At 43.5% G+C, this 23,173-nt stretch overlaps 3 protein-coding genes and 1 long non-coding RNA gene across 8 annotated transcripts in view; 2 read left to right on the plus strand and 2 right to left on the minus strand.

Annotated features, from left to right (window-relative positions):
- The window catches only part of LOC138238055 (butyrophilin subfamily 1 member A1-like), a 143,387-nt gene that overhangs the window by 91,256 nt on the left and 28,958 nt on the right, over positions 1 to 23,173 (plus strand). Inside the window, exon 12 of the mRNA XM_069187881.1 lies at positions 4,494 to 4,520. Within this exon, the coding sequence (XP_069043982.1) occupies positions 4,494 to 4,520 (27 nt within the window). The remainder of the gene's footprint in view (positions 1 to 4,493; positions 4,521 to 23,173) is intronic.
- The window catches only part of LOC138238056 (butyrophilin subfamily 2 member A2-like), a 223,328-nt gene that overhangs the window by 51,140 nt on the left and 149,015 nt on the right, over positions 1 to 23,173 (minus strand). For 2 of the 4 annotated variants that reach the window (XM_069187883.1, XM_069187884.1), the window contains exons 9-10: positions 22,621 to 22,638; positions 22,327 to 22,353 (exon numbers count right to left, since the gene is read on the minus strand). In XM_069187883.1, the coding sequence (XP_069043984.1) occupies positions 22,327 to 22,353; positions 22,621 to 22,638 (45 nt within the window). Of the gene's footprint in view, positions 1 to 19,347; positions 20,142 to 21,183; positions 21,393 to 22,326; positions 22,354 to 22,620; positions 22,639 to 23,173 lie in introns of those variants that run through there. The other 2 variants (XM_069187882.1, XM_069187885.1) reach the window with 2 other exon arrangements.
- The window catches only part of LOC138238054 (butyrophilin subfamily 1 member A1-like), a 149,354-nt gene that overhangs the window by 11,703 nt on the left and 114,478 nt on the right, over positions 1 to 23,173 (plus strand). The gene's annotated exons all lie outside the window — the stretch shown is intronic.
- LOC138238081 (uncharacterized) lies at positions 534 to 13,676 on the minus strand. Of its 2 annotated transcripts, XR_011189268.1 has the most exons (3): positions 13,444 to 13,676; positions 9,013 to 9,189; positions 534 to 1,868 (listed from the first exon to the last, which is right to left on the minus strand). It is a non-coding gene; the product is annotated as an uncharacterized lncRNA (long non-coding RNA). The 2 variants fall into 2 exon arrangements; XR_011189267.1 differs by lacking the exon at positions 534 to 1,868 and having other exon boundaries at positions 8,044 to 9,189.

Genomic DNA, 23,173 nt, shown 5'->3' on the forward strand with positions numbered 1-23,173 from the left:
TAAAGTGTTAATCCATTAGTGCTTTCCTGTGCTATTCATATTGCATAAAACTGAACACTGTACTAGCAACAGTTTCATCAAGTATAATATTTACAACTCCAAATAAAATACTGTACTGTATGTCACAATACTGTATAACACTAATAGAATGATCATTTTTTATTACAATCTGTATACAGAATTTTGTAATTCTGTATAAAATCAATGAGAAAACGATTTTATTTAATTTTTTTATAAGTATTTTAATGACTTTGCTGCGTACCATCAGAATCATTGTAACTGGTACACTCTCCACTATGTTAAGATCAATACATTGAATTTATTAATATTGCAATTTCCCTTGTTATTGTTGAGGTACTGTATGCATCTGTATGAGGAATTCCTCAACAATGTATCAGCAAATGTTGTTTTGATTAGTTTATTTTTTAATTTATTTGATGTCACTCCATAAATTTCCATGTTTTCTGAGAATTTCAGTGAAACCAGACAGATTTAAAAAATGAAGGTCTGATCCAGGCTTTATTCATGGTATATTATCACCTTTTCAGAAAAAAAAAAACACTGTAAAGCCACATTTCAGTTTAAACAGGTAGCTTGGTATACATTTTATAGTGCTTAAGTTTATATAACATATAAATTGTTAGATTTTCAAGACATGATCATTATACTAAAAAGAAAAACCATTGAAATGAAGCCAGTTTCATTAACATCTAATGCAATACCAGTAATGCCTAGAAATCTGGTTTGAGTAGTGAAATTCGGGACACCAGACCAGACGTTTGCATACTGCAGTGTGCTTTACACTAAAGAGTGCTTTAGTGGACATTCGAGATGGCTGTTTGTTGTAAATTAAATATAAATCTTATTTCACGCTGACAGTAAAACACACGGTCAGCTTCTGTGGGATAATATTCCTGTTTTCCAGGAGACTATTTCCCTGCTCTCTCTGGATGGATGGTGGCTCTCTTCCTAACAGCAGCTGTTACTGTAGCAGCATCAGTACTTCTGGTGATCCAGTGGAGAAGAATGGACAGTATGTGATCATTATATATACATATTCATTTGTGCAAATGTTTGTGTTGGGATGGGTTTAAAGTCCCACTATATGACAGTTTCAGCATCAAAGGACACCTACTCTTGATAACAGGATTCAGTGTACAGACACCATGTCCAGAACTGAAGATCCGAGGAGATCATCTTCTCAGAGTAGGCTATATTGGCAGATCTATACTGTAGGATACAGGATGCATTCCTATCAGTCAGAACCAGTACCGGCCCACAACAGCTTTCCTTAGTTACAGAACCACTCCTTCCAGGGTTAAAACACCTCTCTCTCTTCAGATGTGAGTGTTTATCCAGTGGAGGTGAGTCTTAATGCTGTCAGGAGTTGGTTCATCAGCATCTATGGACAACAGTGAACATCTGAACTTTTCAGCTGTGTGGAAACTCACAGCAGCCACATATCCAGAATCTTCCTGCTGGGCTCCATCCTTTCTCTTACCCCTTGGAGAAGAGAGGGTTAGTGGTTATGGTGATTTCAGAACAGAGTGTGTTCAGTGTTCCTGTGGAAAAACTCTAACACTTGGCCGGATCCACTCTCTATATTTCAGCAGCTATATTGAGCACTTTGTAAAACTCTTTTCATGCAACTGAATGTTCTCTTAGATGCTGGCCTAAAGAAACAATCTTTACTTGTAATAAATTGTGTATTAATTCAAATTTTAATAATTCTCTTAATCCAAATGCACACATTTCACTGGCTGCACACACACTCATCCCTACCAGTGAGCCCAGTAGAGAAGATCCCTGCTGTGGTTTGCTCTGTCTCAGTGAGCCCACTCTGGAAGCTCTGGAGAACCTCACTCAGCCTGTGCCAGAGAGCGAGAGACAGTGTGAACTGAGGAGAGGAGCTGTTCCTCAGGACTGGGGCTCTTTCTGCTCAGTGACCTGTGTAGTACTGATCAGCTCTGAAGAGCTGTTAAGAGTGTGGCAGTGTTTTGGGAGGGGTGACGACAGGGTCCAAACACTCTACTGAACACATCACTCTGGACTACAGTCAATAACACGATCTTTTCCAGCCTGTCTGATACAGCTGCTGTTAATATATCAGGGTCACACAGTCTACTGGACACACCTCTCTAGACCCCAGTCAGTACAGGATCTTCTCCACCCTGTCTGATACAGCTGCTGTTAATATATCAGAGTCACAGTCTACTGAACACATCACTCTAGACACCAGTCAAGACTGGATGTACTCCAGTCTGTCTGATACAGCTCATGCCAGTAAAACAGTAGGATTCAGCTCAGCAGATCTTAAAGGAACTTCACTTCACAAACAGAAGAACTCATCTTTCTCATCTCGAGATGAGAAAATCACCACCTCATCAGCTGATAGGAGAATAATCAGTGTTGAGCAGATCCACAGAAGGAGGTGTTTTTTAATTATAGTAGTGTGACTCTTTAAAACTGGTGTCAGTGCAGGAGCCTATATTAGTGTTGCTGACTGTTACTTACAGTGGAGAAACGATGAGGTAATCTGAATGGCATTATATTAATTATATCAGGCTAATGTGTTAGTGTTATCATTTACTCTTTAAATACTTGTGTCAGTGCAGGAGCCTGTATCAGTGTAACTGACTCTTTTTGGTTCTTACAGAGCAGGAAATTCTATGGACATTTAATGGTAAGTAAATATTATTTTGAATGTTCTGTATCGGCTGCGTTGTGAAATAGCTTTAAAGCCCTCTACTCCAAAGATTCAAGTTCACATTCAAAAAGCCTTTTTGATTTTTTAAAATAAAAGATTTTAATATATTTTAGCCAGTGTATAGAAGAAAAATTAATCTTTTGTTTTGATATTTTGTAGTTAAACAGATCGGTATAAAGTATTATTTTTGTGCCTTGTGTCGTACACTAGAATATCTAATGAATTTCTTTATTATTTTCAGTGAACAACTTGCTTCAGAGAGAACTGGGTGAGTGATCTGTAGTCTCAAACTGTCTTCTTTAGTCATAAAGCTGTCTGGTGTTTTAAATCTTATAAAGCTCTAGGCTGGCAACATGCAAAGAAAAAAAACTGTTCTTAGCCAAAATGTACTGTGTGTAACTTTCCTGTGCACTGTGTATAACTATGAAACTGCATTCCGAAGTGTAGCTGACGTTGAGCCACTTTACAAGACCTTCTGAATATTCATTCCCTAAAACAGAAATTACTGAATAATTTTAGACTGAAGCTCAGTCCTGCTTGTGTCCTGCTGTTACACACAGTGTCTGTAGTGCTGGAACAACACAGCTGCTCTGACTGCTTGTGTTGGGCCAGCTGGGGCCCTGTCTGTGTCAGACTGATACTGTCTGTGTGTCAGTCTTCCTGGATCAGGCCTGGTGTGGAGATGTGCTCACCATGGTGTGTGACTGGTCATCTCTTACTGTCCAGCTGATGTCTGGAGATCAGGCAGTGACCAGTGAGAAGGACATCTCTGTATCTCAGTCAGTGATACTGGTCACTGTGGGTCCAGGTCACTCAGTCAGTGATACTGGTCACTGTGGGTACAGGTCACTCAGTCAGTGATACTGGTCACTGGGGGTACAGGACTCTTAGCCTGTGTGAGAGCAGCCCACACTTTCACTCATCTGACTGAACAATGAACAGAATTCAGTATCAGTGGATGGTTATTTAAATATGAAATATCCCTCAGTGCTGGAGACTGCAGACTGTGTTTATTTCTTACCTCTCTCAATGGCTCAAGCACCAGACTCCAGGGTGTCCTGTGATGTGTCTGTGTGTCTTATTGCCTTGTGCTGCTCAGTCTTATTGAGTGAGACTCCAGTCTTACAGCCACTGCTGCTCACACTCACTGACACTCTGATCCACACTGCAGTGGAGACTGGGGATCCTGAAATGAACTGACTGACTGCAGACTGTAGAATAAACTTTGGTATAATAACAGGTAAGAAGCAAGAATGGTCTTTAATACAATAAAGATCTACTCTCTCTCTCTCTCTCTCTCTCTGCAGATGCTGTGAAGCGAGCTCCTATCCCTAAATCGCGTATGTACACTGTGTGAAACTCTGCTGACTGACATTGCTGACAGTACTGACATCTTATTACCACTATTATTGTGTGTCTGTGATTAACAGTGTCTGTATCTCTGTGTTCCAGTGTGTGTCTGTGATTAACAGTGTCTGTATCTCTGTGTTCCAGTGTGTCTGTGATTAACAGTATCTATATCTCTGTGTTCCAGTGTGTGACTGTGATTAACAGTGTCTGTATCTCTGTGTCCCAGTGTGTGACTGTGATTAACAGTGTCTGTATCTCTGTGTTCCAGTGTGTGACTGTGATTAACAGTGTCTGTATCTCTGTGTCCCAGTGTGTGACTGTGATTAACAGTGTCTGTATCTCTCTGTTCCAGTGTGTGACTGTGATTAACAGTGTCTGTATCTCTGTGTTCCAGTGTGTGTCTGTGATTAACAGTGTCTGTATCTCTGTGTTTCAGAATGGCAGTGGATCTGCAGTGCTGCAGGTAGGACTGTCTTCATTTGATGACACAGGGGCTGTTTTAAGCCCTCGTGTCAGAGGTTATTGAATACAGTCCCACACGATCTCTTTAGTGTTAATTGGTTGTTCCTGGTGGGAAAATAGAAGATGTAGTTCAATGTCACGTCTGTAATGTAGTACATGAAATCCCATTGGGATCCTTAAGAGATCTTCACCTAGTGGCTGGTAGAAAATTCTTCCAGAGGGGCTGAAGGTGTTTCAAAACTCGTTCTACCTAAAGGCCATGTCCTGTGAGCTCTGCTCACTCCTTTATCAGTCTCACTCCTTTGTGAGGGTCTTCAGGCTAAATATGACTGTGACCCCGGATTTTGAGAATAAATGTGAAATATCAGGAGGAATCAGGAGCAGAGCCAGTAACATTAGTATCAGCTGTCCAAATCCTAGGGTACATGACCGTTATACCTGAAAAAAATGACAGGAACATCTTCACCTTTTGTAGTACAGAAAATATAAAAAAAACAGTATCTGCTCATTTCTCAGCTGCTGTAATCTTTCTGTTAGTGTCGGTCATTGTCTTCTGTGTCTCTCTCTCTTACTCTGGGCTCTCCTGCAGCTTGTTGTCCTCTGTCTCTCTCTTACTCTGGGCTCTCCTGCAGCTTGTTGTCCTGTCTCTCTCTTACTCTGGGCTCTCCTGCAGCTTGTTGTCCTCTGTCTCTCTCTCTCTCTGATGGAGTTGAGTTGGACTGTGATCGGCAGGAGCCTGTTGTGATGTTTGTGTTTTATTCCCCAGCTGCTGTGACTCTGGACCCTGATACAGCTCACTGTGGGCTCAGCCTGTCTGAGGATGGAAAGAGAGTGAGACGGGGACAGAGGAGGAGTCTCTCTGACAATCCTCACAGGTTTGATCACTGGCGCTGTGTCTTGAGCAGGGAGGCCTTCACCTCAGGGAGACACTACTGGGAGGTGGAGGTGAATCAATACTGGAGAATAGGAGTGACCAGAGAGTCTGCAGAGAGGAAAGGGGGGTTCAGCTTCTCTCCCCAGCAGGGTTACTGGTGTCTGTACTCTGGCTCTGCTGGTTTCTTTGCTCTCACTGACCTTTGGACCCCTCTTCCCCTCAGTCTGCGGCCCAGGAAGCTGGGGGTGTGTGTGGATATTGAGGAGAGGAAGGTCTCCTTTTACACAGTGGAGTCCAGAGCTCATCTCTACACTTTCACTGACATGGTCTTCACTCAGGGGGAGAAGATCTATCTTGTCTTCTGGACTGAGGATTCAGATAAAGACCTTGAGCTGCTGCCTGCTGTCAGTGTGGAGATTAAACCCGTCACTGACTCATGAACACAGGCTGACTCTCTCCCAGCTCTCTGTCCACTGCTCCTACTGGGAGACGGGTTTACTGACGGGCAGTGAGATGATGTCATCAATATAGTAGTAATTGTAGAAATGATGATGTTGTGTCGTGTTTAATTTTTTAATTTACTATAACACATTTAAACGGGGAAAAAAACATGTACGAGAGAGGGCGAGATAAGTAATTATAGAAATGATGATGTTGTGTAAACGTTTAAATGTGTTTTATGAAGTAAATAAAATAAACGGGGGAAAATAATATGTACTAGAGAGAGTGAGATAACTTGCTACCAGCCTGCTGTACTCCTGCCTTGTAAATATCTCTGGAAACCCTGCTGTGTTTTTTTTTCTAATTTTAAGAAAATCAACTTTTAAAAATGATATCCCGCGTGAGTCTCTCCTGCGCGCGCCGGTGACCGTGAAGCTGCCAGAACGGGGAGGGACCCGCTGACGTCACCACAGCCAGGAGGAATAGGGAGTGTGACGCAGACAGGAAGTGGCTCAGGGTGTTTATGGGAGTTGTAGTTTGTAGGCAGCCCTGCGTCTGTGAGCAGCTATAGCCAGTCTAATACCCGGCTCCCTTTAATACAGGGATACATGACTATATTCAGTATTTTATGTCCGTATGGGGTTTGTTTTTACTGTGGTGGTTTGTTTAATGTGAGAGTCATTTTATTTGATCTCTGATCGTGATCCAGGGAAAAGTGTGGAGTGGATACTTCTTTTCTAGCCTTTTCTTTATTTTATTTCCCAAAAACGTTTAGTAATGGGCCAGTGAAAGCTCTGCTTTCCTTCATATGAAAGCCCAAGACCCTAAACAGAACCCAGGGGCAGTTTTTTTATTCTTCACGGACAGAAACTTGGGCTCCGTGTCGGTCTTGTCTTCCGTCCTGCCGTTTGGACATTTCATGTGGAGGATTCACTGTCCACAGTGGGACTGTGTCGTGAGAGGTAGTTTTAACACACTCCCTTGTGCGCTGGTTAGTGTGGTAATTGTGAGACGCTCCCTAGAGCAAGCGGGTTAGAAGATGGCGACAGACCTGCTGTTCAAGTAAAAAGTGAAGTTAAACTCATTCCTGGTGTTGTGTTCAGCTGTGTTTAATATATATAAACTAACCCAAAACACGAGAGACTGCACCGGGAGATTACTGCACCGCTTCGGCACTTAATATGTTCAGTAGGATCAACATCATTATCTGAGGGATAATTTTTGTAACTTTGGCATGTACAGTATATATATATATTTCATTTCGCTTATTTTTGTTCCTCTGTGACTCTGTCCTGGAACAAAACGCGCTACAATTCGTTACTTGTTTGCCACTTTTGTTTTAATCCTTCCCGTGTCGAAACTCTCAGAACAAACTGAAAAGCTTCCAGTTAGGACTCTTAATACTGCATTTCCGACCACATCTGAAATATTTCACTTTGTTCACTTTGTGACGCAGTGCTGTATCGCGGAAAACACTTTTGACAAAATGAATATAGAACTTCGAGCTGGTAAATTATTCACTTAGAAATACATTTTATTATACAAATAAATTCAACTGCTTGACTAAAATATCTCCATGACTAAAATGTTGTAAAAACAATGTTGTAAAATGTCTGTTCCATATTAGACAGGTCTCAACTAAAATACTTATTATAATTAAAAGTAAGACTTATCATAATTAAATAATTATAATTAAAATTTAGTCCACTAGACCAGTAAATGTGACTAGAAAGTGACTATGACTAATAGATATTGACAGACTTTAGGAACTGAGTCTCTTTAGTCTGAAGGGAGTGTCCCACAGTGACAGACTGAAGGAACGGAGTCTCTTTAGTCAGAGGGGAATGTCCCACAGTGAATCTAGTGAATCTGTATCTAGTGAAGCAGTCTGTACAGTAAAGTCTCAGCTCAGTTATTGGTTCTATAGTGTTACATTTAGAGATGTTAAAACATACTCAGTTTTTCCATTTTTAAAGCACACATATGTTTGCTGTATGATGTATGATGTTTTTCTGTGTCTGGCAATGACATTCCTGTAGTTAGCAATCAGCTGACAACTGTATTTACTGCACAGGACCTCCCACTGGTCATGTTAATGGTCTGTCTTTGATGGTGTTGAGGTGCTGTATCCCCTGTGTGTTCAGGAAAGGAGAAGGAGGAGAACTCATAGACTCACAGGACACTTCCAGGAGAGAAGCTGTGCAGGATGTAAGAGATAAGATATGATTGCTTTATTAGCCATATACAATTTCTTGCAGGATGTTGCTCTGAGTTTTGCTGGCTCCTGTCAAGATTCTGATCACCCAGTAAATAAACCTGTGAACTTTGGTTTTGCTGGTTTCTTGCCTAAATAATGCTTTTACATATAAAGTAATGTGGTTATACATGAATCAATGTTATACAGTATAATAATCATTTTGAATTTTAAAGACTGATAAATGTTAAGGCTTTTAAACTGAATCAAAATAGAAACACCTTCTGTATCTTCAACACTGGCTTTAGGGCCTTGATGAAAGCTCAAGTTACAAGGATCCACAAGCAACATCATGTCTGCAGGTTGTGTCCAAAGAAAGTCAGTGCAAATCACAGCAATACTGCAGATTTAAAACTCCACTTAGAGGTGCAGCTTTAAAGTGAACCTGGACAGTTAATCACAAACAAGACATATGTGGCTACAAGTGATCCCAGTCTACAGGTCAGCTAAATTATTTTTGTTCCTGTAACCAAAATGTGCACTGATTTCTGTGTGGCTTGTTATGGTCTTTGAAAAGGCAATATATATGTTAAACATGTGAGTCTGCCTAGTCTGAGCCTCCTGTCAGATCAGGGTTTGTCCTGGAGGGAAGTGGTTCTGTTGCTCAGTCTGACCCTCCTGTCAGATCAGGGTTTGTCCTGGAGGGTCAGTAGCTCAGCGCTGTCCCCTGTGGCCAGAGAGCAGTGGGGAAACAGACCACAGAGAGGAGCCTGTTTCTCTGGGAGACTCAGCTCTCACTCTCCTCTGGGTCATGACCTCAGATGCTCAGGTCTCTGGATGATTCACAGGGAGGAATCTAGTGATCAGGGTGGGCTAAAGTCCTCCTCTCTCTACAAAGTCCTCCTCTGTCCTGCTCTGATATGTCAGATCCCCAGATCTATGATCTATTAGTGATCTAGTGATCAGGATGGCTGAAGGGTGAACCTGTCTTGTGTTCTGTAGCTGGTCCTGCGCTCTGTCGGTCTCCTGCTCAGCTGGGTCGCCCTCAGCACCTCCACCTTCACGTCCTGTTGACCTCTGACCCTGCTCTTCCCTCCTCTGGGCAGGGGAAGGTGACAGTAAACCTCACGATGCAGAAAGACCTGAAAGTCCCTCTTGTCTCTGTAATAATCACAACAGCGCGTCAGTGGGCTACAGGTATAACAGTAACACTAATAGAAATGACAGTTGTGTCAGTGTGAGAGATCTGGGAGCACAGTGGACTCTCTACAGCAGAGGAGCAGGGGATTCAGTCTTTCTTGAGCTCAGGACTCCCAGCAGCACAGTGCTGGCTTGGTGCTGGAGAACAACCTCCTTCGGGTCTCAACAGCTGAAACGTGGTGTTTCTTTTCTTTTCAGCATGGAATACACCCTGATTTCTCCCTGTGCAGCCTACACATGCTGACACAGCTCCCTGCTGGAAGTACTTCAGCCCACCTCTGCTGCGACCCACTGTGCCTTCCTCTAAATCTTCTTCTAGATCCCTTCTTCATTCCTCCTCCTCCTCCCTGGGCTACTTGCCCTCTTCTCTCACCACCTGAGGGGACGATTCCAGATCACCCAGGTGACCTCTTGTACCCCCAGCAACCTCATTTACTGGATCTCCTGCAAACACTGCCCAGCCATCTACATCAGGGAAACAGGAAGGAGACTCGGAGACGCTTCAGAGAACACGTCAGGGCTGTGAAGATGAAAGATTTCTCCAAGCCCCTAGTATCTCATTTCACCTCAGACAGCCGTGATCACACTGATCTCTTTGTCTGTTGTTCTCCTGTGCTGTTGAATCTGTACTGTCTGCCCCATCTTTCTCACACTCGAAGAAGGCTCCACAGCTGAAACATTCTCTTTTTCAGCAGGGAATAAACCTTTACTGGTTCCTTTGCAGAGAAAAAGTCTGGTGCTGCCTTTTCCACTTTAAAGTTACCCTCCTGTGGAAGAACTTTCACCTTGAACATTTGCTCAAACACGCAGACACAAACTGAATGACAATACAAAGTGTATTTGCAAAAATAGTGATTACAAACGTTAAAAAACGTGCTTGCAAGATCATGGTAATAAACTGTTAAATGAAAACTAACTCTCTCTGGGCAGTACACTGCGAGGGGCACTGCCCACCAGAACTTCACAGGGGCAAAGTCACATAGCTAATTCACAGCTGGATACAATTCTACCTTGCCTCTTGAAACTCAAAATCCAGACATTTGTCAACATTTGACATACTAAAATGTCCATCTCGGTGATCTCAGTGTGTTAATGTCACACTGACACAAACAGAGCTGCTGTAATAGGATGGCGGGTTTCTGTTCAATTAAATAAAGCTACAGGACAGATTTTAAATTCTTCAAGCAATAATTTGCTGTTTGTCAAAATCAGCTACTTTGTGAGCAGTACGGGACTTTCCATGTAAGAATTAAGAACCAAAGGGATCACTCTAAGGTTAGATTCCAAGGTGAAAAGACGCGTCTCAGCGTGTCTGCTCTGTAACTCTTCACTTTCCAGCTCGCCATTCATTATTTATTATTAATGTTATTGATAATATCTTCCATATCGCAATAAAATTGAAATGTTCTTCCAAGTGTAAAAAGAGGCAATACACAATGTGTCTCCTCTATAACTCTTACATTTACAGAAAAAATCCCCCTGAGCCACACAACATTGTCAAAATTGCCCTTCTTGTGTCTAATAACCCTGTTACAAAATAGAACAGAACACGGGTCCTTGTCTAAAGTTAACTTGTTTATGGCTGAACAGCACACATGATGCCTGCTGGAGTTTAGTACAGTATATCATCCTCTGCAACACTTCTAGTTCAGCAGGATTTGTGTGATAAGCACATTGTTTAATGAGGGTGCCATTACCCACTGTAGGACACAGGTGTGAGTCGGAGTGTGTGTTAATAAACAGAATGTGTTTTATTAAAGGTGTAACCCGTCTGTCTTCAGTTATGGTTGGTTTCAGCATGTTGATAAGCTGTTCTCTGGTTACTGGCAATTGTAAAAATAACCCTTCCTCCCTCCTTTGTTTAACCTAAAGAAATCAGTGAAGAAATACTTCATCAGAAAACCATCACGCATCACAATTCCTCCAGATACACACACTCACGCCAGAGCCAATTTTACCAGCATCAGCCTCCCAGAGTAAATCTTTGGACTGCGCAATACTGTACAGTGCAATATACAGTACAGTTTAAAGGTTTAAATTCAAAGTTTTAATTGTTAGCTGATTACTGGCTGCTGACATTTGAATTAAGACAAAATACAGATTTTCTCAAACCCGAAAGAGAGGTGTTCACAATAAGCTATAATAGTGGACTATTTTAATGTGTTCGGCTATATGAGAAACACTCCGAAAGTAATGCTCTGATCGCGCTTTGAGTGCAGCGCGCTACATTACAGGGCCCATTACTACTACAAGGACATTACAAGTTTAATCATGAAGGAATGTCAAAACTTTACCAAAATGTCCACTTGTGATATTTTAGCTGCTTACTTACATGACTCCATTTGAATTTTACTGTCAGTATAACTTTTAGTTTTACAATAACAGTGGTGTTCTTACTACGTATTCTTAGAAAAGGATAAAACACTATAGCTTTTTATGAAAGCTTTATAATGTTGGAACAAGCAAGTTAAAACCAGAATCCACTGTAAGTTTCCAAGTTAAAGACCTTGATGCATAAAATATTTAAGCATAATTCAAATATTTATGAAGAAGATGGAAGGTTGTGTACTTTTGTCCAACTGAGAAATCTTGCTTTTCTAAAATATACTTACTTTTCAATCAGTTTAATGTTTAACATGCTGTAATACACACTTTAAAATTATTAAAAGTCTCAACAGTATACAACTGTAATTCTGTAATTGGAAAAAGATTGTCCCTCAGCAGTGACCGGGAGTTTTCTGGCGACAGCCCAAATGCCAAGGAAAGATATGAGTCACCTGCAGCAGCAAGAGTTTAAACCAGGTAGAGAAAATCTGAGGACATTTCACTGGTCTCATTACACTGGCTGCCTGTGTCTTTCAGGATTGATTTAAAAAATCTCAATTGGATATAAGGCTTGGGGCGATCTTGCCCTTCCTACGTTTCAGAATGCTTGTCACCCTAATCCCCAATCGTCATCTCAGACCCTCGAGCACTGGCCTGCTCCATGTTCCCAGAGTGAAATGCAGGAGAACTGGTGAGGGACCCTTCTGCTCTTATGCACCAAAAATACGGAACACCTTACCGATAGAGATACGCCAGGCTAGTAGTGTGGAACATTTAAAAAAATGCTAAAAACACACTTTTTGAATATGGCTTTATGATAATCTCTTCTTTACTAATCACTACTAATGACTAGCTTTGTCTTTGTTTCTTTTCGCGGTATTCTGGGGTGGCCACTGGGTACAAAGTCCCCTGCAGCCGCCTTGATGCTGGAAGTCTGATGGAGGCTACGGCTGCGATGATACCTGCAGCAATGAATTGTTACGTTCCACATCGCTCCTCTAGAGGGCACTCCTACCCTTTTCGGTTACGAATTAGCTTTATTATTTCCCGGTTCTCATTTGTATTTTGCTATAAAAGCCCAGCATCTCCACTGTTCCTGGCTCAGCTTTGGAAGACAGACGTCCAAAGGTCCGCCTATCACCGGGCTCTGGAGAAGCCCGAGGGCACAGGCATTATCCCGACGTCCTGACCTCTGGGCCTGGGGCTCGAGCACCTGGTCCCATTAAGGTTTCAGTCGTGTTTCCCCTTCTGGGGATTTTAACTGCCTGTGTCTTGGATGGACCTCTGGACCCTGGTTCTCTCAGACTGTTCCTCGACTTTCCTCCTGGATGTGCCTTGGACCTGGTGGCCCTGATTGATTCCCCCTGCAGCGGATCACTGTAATCACCTCATAGACCCTCACGTGTGTCCCCTGATGTCCGTCTCCAGACTCTTCCGGATGATACCGTCGGACATGGGGTCTTTACCACACCCGTCTCTCGTGACACGAATCTTCTAGGACTTTTCATTATATGTAGATATTAAGGAATAACTACGACACAGTTCAATACTGTAGAATGGACAGGAGGGGCTGGGCGGTCTTTTGGCCTTGGAACCCCTAGAGGTTTATTTTCTCCAGCATCCTCGCCGGCTGGAGTTTCTCTTTTCCTCTCCTCCCTGGCCATCTGACCACAGCTCATGTTCTCAAATCAGACACCATGTTTTGTCATTTTATTTGTTTATTAAACTGTAATTTAATTTTAGTTTAATTTTGTTTGTAAAGCACTTTGAGCTATGGACCTGCGATGGTTGCACTGGGGTCACCTGGCGGTGGCCCTGTGACAGCTACTCAAACAGATCCTCACTAATAGCGGACTTCTCAGAGCTCAGGGTGAGGACTGCATCACCCACCTGCGCTCCTGCCATCTGGACCCCTCCCACCACTGCGGGGTGGTGGTCCTGAGCCCCCCTTTGGTACCAGGGTGCACAGAGGAAACTCCTTTTCATCACCGAGGAGATCCACTCCTCTTCAGGGATGAAGAGGGGCTGTGCTTCACCTGGCGGGTCGGCGGCTGCTCGGAGCACCACTCCTGCGGCAGGGAGGCTGTGAGGGCGCTGGCTGGGGCAGGACTTCCCTGTATATCTGGGGAGCCAGAAGAGACATTTATTTCTTGTCCAGAGGGATCAGAGGGAACCTCCACATCAGCTACTGTGTTCTGTGGGTGCTGGGTGAGCGCAGTATAGCCATTGACCCCCCTTTCCTTCTGTACAACAGGCTTAGGGGTCTTGACCTGAGCCACCATTTCCTTTGCTGGCAATCCAGCCAGTGGAGCAGGTCCTGGCCAATAAGCAGCCACCACCTTCACTGGCCCCAGCATAAGCGGTACCCACACTCTGTGTGTGATCCTGGCCTGATCTTGTGTGTAGCTGGATATTTCTAATGCACCAGGTTCCACTCTAAGTCTCATGCAGCGTTAAGTCTAAGTCTCTTCAGCAGCGTTTCTCTCTGAGGGACTGTGGACCTCATTCTCCCAGGCTTTCTGCGCTGATCTCCTCATATCAGTCATTTTCATGGTCTGTTCATCAGCAGGCATCACGATCATTTCTCTGACTGATGGGTGGAGATTGGCAAGGAATAAGCCCTTGAAATTTGCATTCTCTTCACAACCCTCATAATTTTGCCCTGCAAACTAAGTCTCTTATAATATTCGCGAGGGGACTCAGCTCTCTCGTGGTTAACGTGATGGGCGCCAGCTACAGCAGATGTCTGGCTGATAAACACACTGTACTCTTGGATCAGGGCTCGGCACAGCTCCTCAAAGTCATTACAGACCTCTTTCCCTGCCTAGCCATCCACTCACGTACGGCTCTGCTGGTCGTTTTTCTCCCCAGCAGCACCTTCTCTTGTTCTGTGGCTTCTGGCACAAACCGCAGTGAGGACCTGAGCTCATCGATGCAACTCTCAACATTACTCTCTGACACTGTCAGGTCCAATCTCTCTATATCCTTCACCAGCTGTCTCAGCGAATGGAGGTTCATTTTCCTAGCTTCTCCGCTGACACAGGGATGGTGGAGATTGTGGTCAGGAGGTCTGTGCCCTAATTGAATCGCCCTAGCGTTCAGGGCTCGGCGATCTACCATGATGACCCTGGCCAGGAGAACTCTCTCTCAGGCGGACCCCTTCGCTCCCGGCTCACCGAGCGCTCCGGACTGCTCCGCGGTGAGGAACGCCTGCTCTGTCTCAACTGTTTGGCTTCCCGCAGGGCAGCATCCAGTTCCTGTCTGAGCATCTTCATCCTCACTGATCAGCCTGCACAGCACTGTAGCTTAACAAGCAAGCACACTGCACTACACATTGAAGAGCAAGTGGAGCTGTTTCTTTCTCTCAGCTCGTGTACAGAACCTGCAGTGCTCCTCTCACATTGACTACTCTGTGCCATCGACTTTCATTTCAATCTGAGCCATCCTCAGTCTGGAACATCCCCTACAGTAAATGTAGGGGTTTTGTGCATTTACTGAGATAGTTATTAATTGGTGCAGTGAATTGATTGTATTAATTGTAGCAGTAAATCACAAGAAGATTATTTGATGACTATTAGAAAATAGCAACACACACATGGATTCTAGTACATGAGATACATTTATTAAAACATGTGAATATAGTGAGGGTTAGCAGAGTACAATAGGAGTACAATAGGTATATATTCAATCACAAAGAGTGTTACTTCCCAGTGTGTGGTCTATGTGTGGTTTTGTTGTTTAATTGTTCTCCCTTCCCCATTGGTCCATCATTACACCACTGTTTCTGCATGACATCATCTTCAATTACCTTCTTGACCAATCACAACTCATCTTATTCAGTATAAAACATGGAGGCCCTCAGAAGGAAAAGGCCTTTCGTTTGACTTTGGTCCCACTTGGTGTTGTTTTGTGTGTCTTTTTGTATAGCTTTGGCTTTGAGGTTTTGCTGGTTTCTGTTCGTCTCTTTGTACTTTCTCCCTGTGTGTTATTGTGTCCTATCACATACCACTCACTTATTCACCTTAAAATCAACACTTCTGTACCGACCCTTGTTGACATGCTTCCTAGTCCCTCACCAGAACCCACCTGCTTCCAAAATTATCCTAACTGTTACACCCCTTTACCCCTAGACACTTGGGGTCGTAACAACATGAATATCAAAAGAGAGTCTCAGGATCGGAGTCATTTTCAGATACTGATACATATGCGATTGGACACACCTTGAGACCAGGTCAGGACCATGACCAGAGCCAAAACGACAAGAATAATGTTACACAACAGAACAACCCCTTCAGAGAGCAACAATGATGACTTACCAAAGTAAGAGTCATGAGTTTTACTTTTAATTCACACGCTTACAATCCACATTAGTGGATATAATTCAGACCCAGATAGATGGAATTAATTGGCAGAGATTGACAGCGATGTGGTTCTTTTAAACACTCTAACAAGAATCCAGACAATGTTAGAGGACTTTAGACTGAGTGACAATGAGGTCAACGTCACTCTTGTGTATCTATGAGTTTCTCTTCACTATTGTGCAGTCCAGTATATCTGTACTCCCTCCTCTATATCCCTCCGGTCCGGTGACTGTCCAGGAGTGGACAGTGATCCTGGGAAGACTGACGTAGAACGGCTCAAACCCCTTGGAGAGATCTCTGGGGGTCCAGAGTGTCCAAACCAGCCAGCTTGGTGGCACCAACATCGCCCTCCTGAAACTGGACACCAAGGTCTCCTTCACTGACTACATCCAGCCCATCTGCCTGGCTCGGGAGAGAGTCTCATTCCCCACTGGAGCTCAGTGTTGGGTCACTGGCTGGGGCAACGCAGCTGGGACAGGTGAGTCTGGGGTATGAGGTCAAGTTCTGAGGTCACAGAGTGGAACACAGACGCCCCAGTGTGGACAGTGCTTTTATCAAGGTTCTTCATACAAAATGATACTTGTGGTTGGGGTTCCCAGTTCCCCAGTGAGAATATACTGGAGTGTCCAGTCAGTGTGTCTGTATTAACCCCCCCCTTAGGCCTTGAGAAGAAACCGGGCCAGAGCCGGCAGATGCCACTGCCTGCGCTCGGAGACAGGGCAGGAGCTGCACGAGGCTGGGCAGATCCAGGAGAGGACCGTGCAGTTCTACAAAGCGCTCTTCTCCAGCGAGGCTAGTGAGGACTCGGTCCGCACACGCAGGTTCCTTGATGACCTTCCACAGGTCCCCGAAGAGGAGAGGGCAGGGCTGCAGAGGCCTCTCTCCCTGGATGAACTCTCCACTGCATTCAGTGGCTTGAGCAATGGCAAGACCCCTGGCCTCGATGGCCTGCCAGCTGAATTCTATCGTGCCTTCTGGGCTGTGCTGGGACCTGACCTGCTGGATGTATATTTGGAAAGTGTGGAGCAGTACTGGATGTCCAGTCAGTGTGTCTGTATGAACCCCTCTCTCTCAGTACAGTGTTAATGTATTGGAGTGTCCACTCAGTGTGTCTGTGTGAACCCCTCTCTCTCAGTGCAGTGTTCATGTCCAGTCAGTGTGTCTGTATTAACCCCTATCTCTCTCAGTGCAGTGTTAATGTATTGGATTGTCCAGTCAGTGTGTCTGTATTAATGGGGTGATTATGGTAGGAAAAATGTTCATGTATGGCGGACTGCTTTTTAAATGAAAAGTGAAGACACTGTAATCATTTTACTTTGATTCAGTCTTTAAAATTTAAAATGATTATTGTACTGTATAACATTGTTTCATGTATAACCACATTACTTCATATGTAAAAGCATTATTTAGGCAAGAAACCAGCAAAATCAGAGTTCACAGGTTTATTTACTGGGGGATCAGAATCTTGACAGGAGTCTCAGAGCAACGCCCTGCACAGCTTCTCTCCTGGAAGTGTCCTGTGAGTCTATGAGTTCTCCTCCTTCTCCTTTCCTGAACACACAGGGGATACAGCACCTCAACACCATCAAAGACAGGCCACTAACATGACCAGTGGGAGGTCCTGTGCAGTAAATACAGTTGTCAGCTGATTGCTAAGTACAGAAATGTCATTGACAGACACAGAAAAACATCATACATTTTGCAAAAACATTTGCACTTTAAAAACGGAAAAACTATGTTTTAACTGCGCATCTCTAAATGTTACGCTATAGAACCAATAACTGAAATGAGACTTTACTGTACAGACTGCTTCACTAGATACAGATTCACTGTGGGACACTCCCTTCTGACTAAAGAGATTCAGTTCCTTCAGTCTGTCAGTGTGAGACAATCCCTTCAGATTAAAGAGACTCAGTTCCTTCAGCCTGCCAGTGTGGGACACTGCCTTCAGACTAAAGAGACTCAGTTCCTTCAGCCTGTCAGTGTGGGACACTGCCTTCAGTCTAAAAAGACTCAGTTCCTTCAGCCTGTCAGTGTGGGACCCTCCCTTCTGACTAAAGAGATTCAGTTCCTTCAGCCTGTCAGTGTGGGACACAGTCTGTATCTATTAGTCAGTCACTTTCTAGTCACCAACATTTAATTTAGTCTAGCGGACTAAATTTTAATTATAATTATTATAATTATTTAAATTATAATAAGTATTTTAGTTGAGACCTGTCTAATATGGAACAGACCTTTTACAACATTGTTTTTACAACATTGTAGTCATAGAGACATTTTTAGTCAAGCAGTTGAATTTATTTGTATAATAAAATGTATTTCTAAGAGAATAATTGAACAGGTCGAAGTTCGATACTCATTTTGTCAACAGTGTTTTCCCGCGGTACAGCACTGCGTCACAAAGTGAACAAAGTGAAATATTTCAAATGTGGTCGGAGATGCAGTATTAAGAGTCCTAACTGGAAGCTTTTCAGTTTGTTCTGAGAGTTTGGACACGGCTAGGATTAAAACAAAAGTGGCAACAAGTAACGAATTGTAGCGCGTTTTGTTCCAGGACAGAGGAACTAAAATAAGCGAAATGAAATATATTTATATACTGTACATGCCAAAGTTTCAAAAATAACCCCTCAGATAATGATGTTGAATACACAAACTGCCGAAGCGGTGCAGTAATCTCCCGGTGCAGTCTCTCGTGTTTCGGGTTAGTTTATATATATTAAACACAGCTGAACACAACACCAGGAATGAGTCGAACTTCACTGCTTACTTGAACAGCAGGTCTGTCGCCATCTTCTAACCCGCTTGCTCTAGGGAGCGTCTCACAATTACCACACTAACCAGAGCACAAGGGAGTGTGTTAAAACTACCTCTCACGACACAGTCCCTCTGTGGACAGAGAATCGTCCACATGAAATGTCCAAACGGCAGGACGGAAGATAAGACTGACACAGAGCCCAAGTTTCTGTCTCTGAAGAAAAAAAAACTGCCCCTGGCTTTCATATGAAGGAAAGCAGAGCTTTCACTGGCCCATTACCAAACTTTATTGGGAAATAAAATAAAGAAAAGACTAGAAAAGAAGTATCCACACCACACTTTTCCCTGGATCACGATCAGAGATCAAATAAAACGTCTCTCACAAACCACCACAGTAAAAATAAACCCCAAACGAACATAAAATACTGAATATAGTCATGTATTCCTGTATTAAAGGGAGCTGGGTATTAGACTGGCTGGAGCTGCTCACAGACACAGCGCTGGTGATAAACTACAACTCCCATAACCACCCTGAGCCACTTCCTGTCTGCGTCACAGTCCCTATTCCTCCTGGCTGTGGTGACGTCAGCGGGTCCCTCCCCGTTCTGGCAGCTTCACAGTCACCGGCGCGCGCAGGAGAGACTCACTCAAAATTAGAGAAAAACACAGCAGGGTTTCCAGAGATATTTACAAGTCAGGAGTACAGCAGGCTGGTAGCGAGTTATCTCGCCCTCTCTTGTACATGTTATTTTTCCCGTTTAAAACTTTTACTGTAATATAACGCGAGAACAATATTTAAACACAACACAACATCGTCATCATCTAAAATTACTACTATATTTCTGACCTCACCTCACTGCCCGTCAGTAAACCCGTCTCCCAGTGTGAGCAGTGGACAGAGAGCTGGGAGAGAGTCAGCCTGTGTTCATGAGTCAGTGACGGGTTTAATCTCCACACTGACAGCAGGCAGCAGCTCAAGGTCTTTATCCGAATCCCCAGTACCAAAGACAGGATAGATCTTCTCCCCCTGAGGGAAGACCATGTCAGTGAAAGTGTAGACATGAGCTCTGGACTCCACTGTGTAAAAGGAGACCTTCCTCTCCTCAATATCCACACACACCCCCAGCTTCCTGGGCAGCAGACTGAGGGGGAGAGGGGTCACAGGGTCAGTGAGAGCAGAGAAAACAGACCAGTCAGATCTCACACACCAGTAACCCCGCTGGGGAGAGAAGCTGAAATATCCTTTCCTCTTTGCAGACTCTCTGGTCACTCCTATTCTCCACCAGTCATTCACCTCCACCTCCCAGTAGTGTCTCCCTGAGGTGAAGGCCTCCCTGCTCACGACACAGGGCCAGTAATCAAATCTGTGAGGATTGTCAGAGAGACTCTTCCTCTGTCCCCGTCTCACTCTCTTCCCATCCTCAGACAGGCTGAGCTCACAGTGAGCTGTATCAGGGTCCAGAGTCACAGCAGCTGGGGAATAAAACACAAACATCACAACAGGCTCATGCCGATCACAGTCCAACTCAACTCCATCAGACTGTGAAATGTCTTTGTCCCCAAACACACCGAGAGAGAAACACAAGTCAATTACTAATGACTGCTCTTCCCTTCCAGAGAAACGACATCTTCTTCACTGTTTCACTAGTGTTACACATGGGAGTGATCCCCAATATCCTCTAAATACAAACATTAAACACTTGTTTTCACAGCGATGAAAATTTATGTTTTTAAACGACATTATTAATAAACACAGGACCGACCGGACTGCAGGAGAAACTACAGCCCGACCACTCGCTTTCAAACACTTCACAACCCACCACAACGACCTGTATACTGTAAGAAACTGGACAGCCTGTCTGTTAAACCGGTTTATTTCAAATCCCAGTTCAGCAGCTCGTTCATCTTCTCTGAGACCATGTTCCTGACGATGCAGAATAAAAAAGTGCTGAATTCAAAGACTGCATAGTGCTCGTTTTTACAGAAGAAAATATAATGGAAAAAGGAAAACTGAAACATTCTTAGACACACAGTCACTGTGTCACACTAAGGAGATAAAGACCTGTCTGATATGGAAACACAGAAGCTAAATTTACTCCCCCTGCCCTGTGAAGACAAACCCAAATCTGAGGTAAAAACCCCAATCTCTACTGACAGTAGAGATTAATGAACTGATGTTGAAATGACTGATCTATTCTGAGACAAACACTCCACTGAGTCTCTTACTGAACCCCCATCACTGCAGCCTGTCTCAGTAGAGCTCACAGCTCTCAGGTTTATTCCCAGTTCAATCACAGCCTCAGGGAGCGCAGTGGGAAGGGTCTGATTTCCTAGCGCAGCACAGTGGGAAAAAGACAAAGTGTAGCTGCAGTTTCAATGGAGAAGCAAAGCAAAAGAGGGACGAAACACCAAACAAGATGAAAAAGGCCACAAACTGTACAAAAAGAAAAACAATCCTAACCATGGAGAAAAACAGAAAAATAATCCTTATATTGCAAAAAACCCTCAACTTACTTCCAAGGATTTAGCACCAACTTTAAAGCCCTTTAAGAGAGATAATGCTTCTCTTGTGCCTTCAGACAAGCCTGACCAGACCTGCCTTCACTCCCCATTTATACACTGCAGGGGCTGTATAGACTGAAACACACACTGAGACTGGGGAGCATATGGGGAAAAACATTCATGCCCAGATGAAAATAAACTTTTCTTACTTGATACATCCTCCTGTAAATCAGGATATATAAAAACAGAGAAAAAGAGGGTTTGTTTTATGTTCTGTGTTTTGGCCCTGTCTTACAAGACGTACGGTAATCTGAAAAAGGGCACTGCTGTTAGGAGACATACGGTAGTTAAACAGGTACAGACAGCAAAAATTGTCCCCAGGTACCAGGACTGGTTTACAGGGAGTCAAATCTAGTTTATGTCATTTTCAGATAGGAAACTTTTTTTTAAACATGGAATGGGAAGATATTTTTTTAAAACCCAGAGTAAGAGAAAGAGAGACAGAGGACAACAAGCTGCAGGAGAGCCCAGAGTAAGAGAGAGAGAGACAGAGGACAACAAGCTGCAGGAGAGCCCAGAGTAAGAGAGAGAGACACAGAGGACAACAAGCTGCAGGAGACCTCAGATATATTTATGTGAAGAGTGCCTTGCAACATCATTTTTATCTAGTCTGTAACAGTGTTGTTCCACAGGATTTGGACAGCTGTTTTGTTATGAGTGGCTCTATTCCTGATTCCTCCTGATATTCCACAGTTATTCCCAAATCCCGGGTTCTGCCACATTCAGCCTGTAGATCCTCAGTCAGGAGTGAGCAGAGACCAGAGCACATGGCCTTCAGGGAAAATGAGTTTTCTACACTGTCAGTCCCTTCAGGAGAGACTCTTACTGACCATTAGACTGGAACACAGTTTAGAAACAGAAATTCACACCATGAAGCTTGGATTGATCTTCACAGTATCCCACTTATTAATTATAACAGTATTAATATAGGTTGTTAAAGAAACAGAAGACTGAAATACATCTACTTCAGTGTACACACCAAAACAACAATCTCAAACTACAAAGACCTTCTGAGACTAAATGCAACAACCATGGAGAGCAAGCTTAATATCTTTGTACCACAGGTGCCTCTGTTATCAAGAGAAGACAGACTTACCTGCAGCACTGCAGATCCACCTCCATTCTGAAACAGAGATACAGACACTGTTAATCACAGACACACACTGGAACACAGAGACACAGACACTGTTATTCACAGTCACACACTGGAACACAGAGATACAGACACTGGTAATCACAGTCACACAGTGGCTCCACACAGGATCACAGACACTGTTAATCACAGTCGCACAGTGGCTTCACACTGCATCACAGACTGTTAATAAGTCAGTGTGTTCAGTACAGTCAGTGCTGTCACACAGTGTACAGATTGTCTAACTGATTCACTCACCAGCGAGTTTCTCTTCCCCTGCAAAGAAACACAAACAAAGGAATCAGTTACACAGAATTAAGGCTGCAGAATCTGGAAAATTATTTTAGATATTTTTTTCTATTATAACACATTCTATATTTCACTGAACAAAATAACTTAAGTTACACAACAATAGGAAACATTGCTGCTCATTCAGCCCGCATTAGTAGTTAATTTATAGCTTTTTCTGCTGTGCACTTCCTCACAACTGACACCTCTTTAGTCATTTTTCTGTGATCGATTAGAAGGTCTGGCATTCTCTACATATCATCTGTGATTTCCACTTTAAGGGTTGTCCCACCCCCTCTTGTCACATGATCATGTTTGACCAATGAAAACAGAGCTCATGACTGACAGACTGAGAGAAAGTCAGTCTCTGCCATCGGGGTGTAAAATGGGCTGGAAGATATGGATATGGGGGTCTGTTTGAATTGTCTTGACTATGGTGAAAATGAAGATATTTCATGCATACATATATTCAGAGTGTGTATATATATACATACTGTATAGCCACTTCCCCCTCCTCTCCCTG

The sequence above is a fragment of the Lepisosteus oculatus genome, chromosome 4, assembly GCF_040954835.1.
Source record: "Lepisosteus oculatus isolate fLepOcu1 chromosome 4, fLepOcu1.hap2, whole genome shotgun sequence".
NCBI classification, from domain to species: Eukaryota; Metazoa; Chordata; class Actinopteri; order Semionotiformes; family Lepisosteidae; genus Lepisosteus; species Lepisosteus oculatus.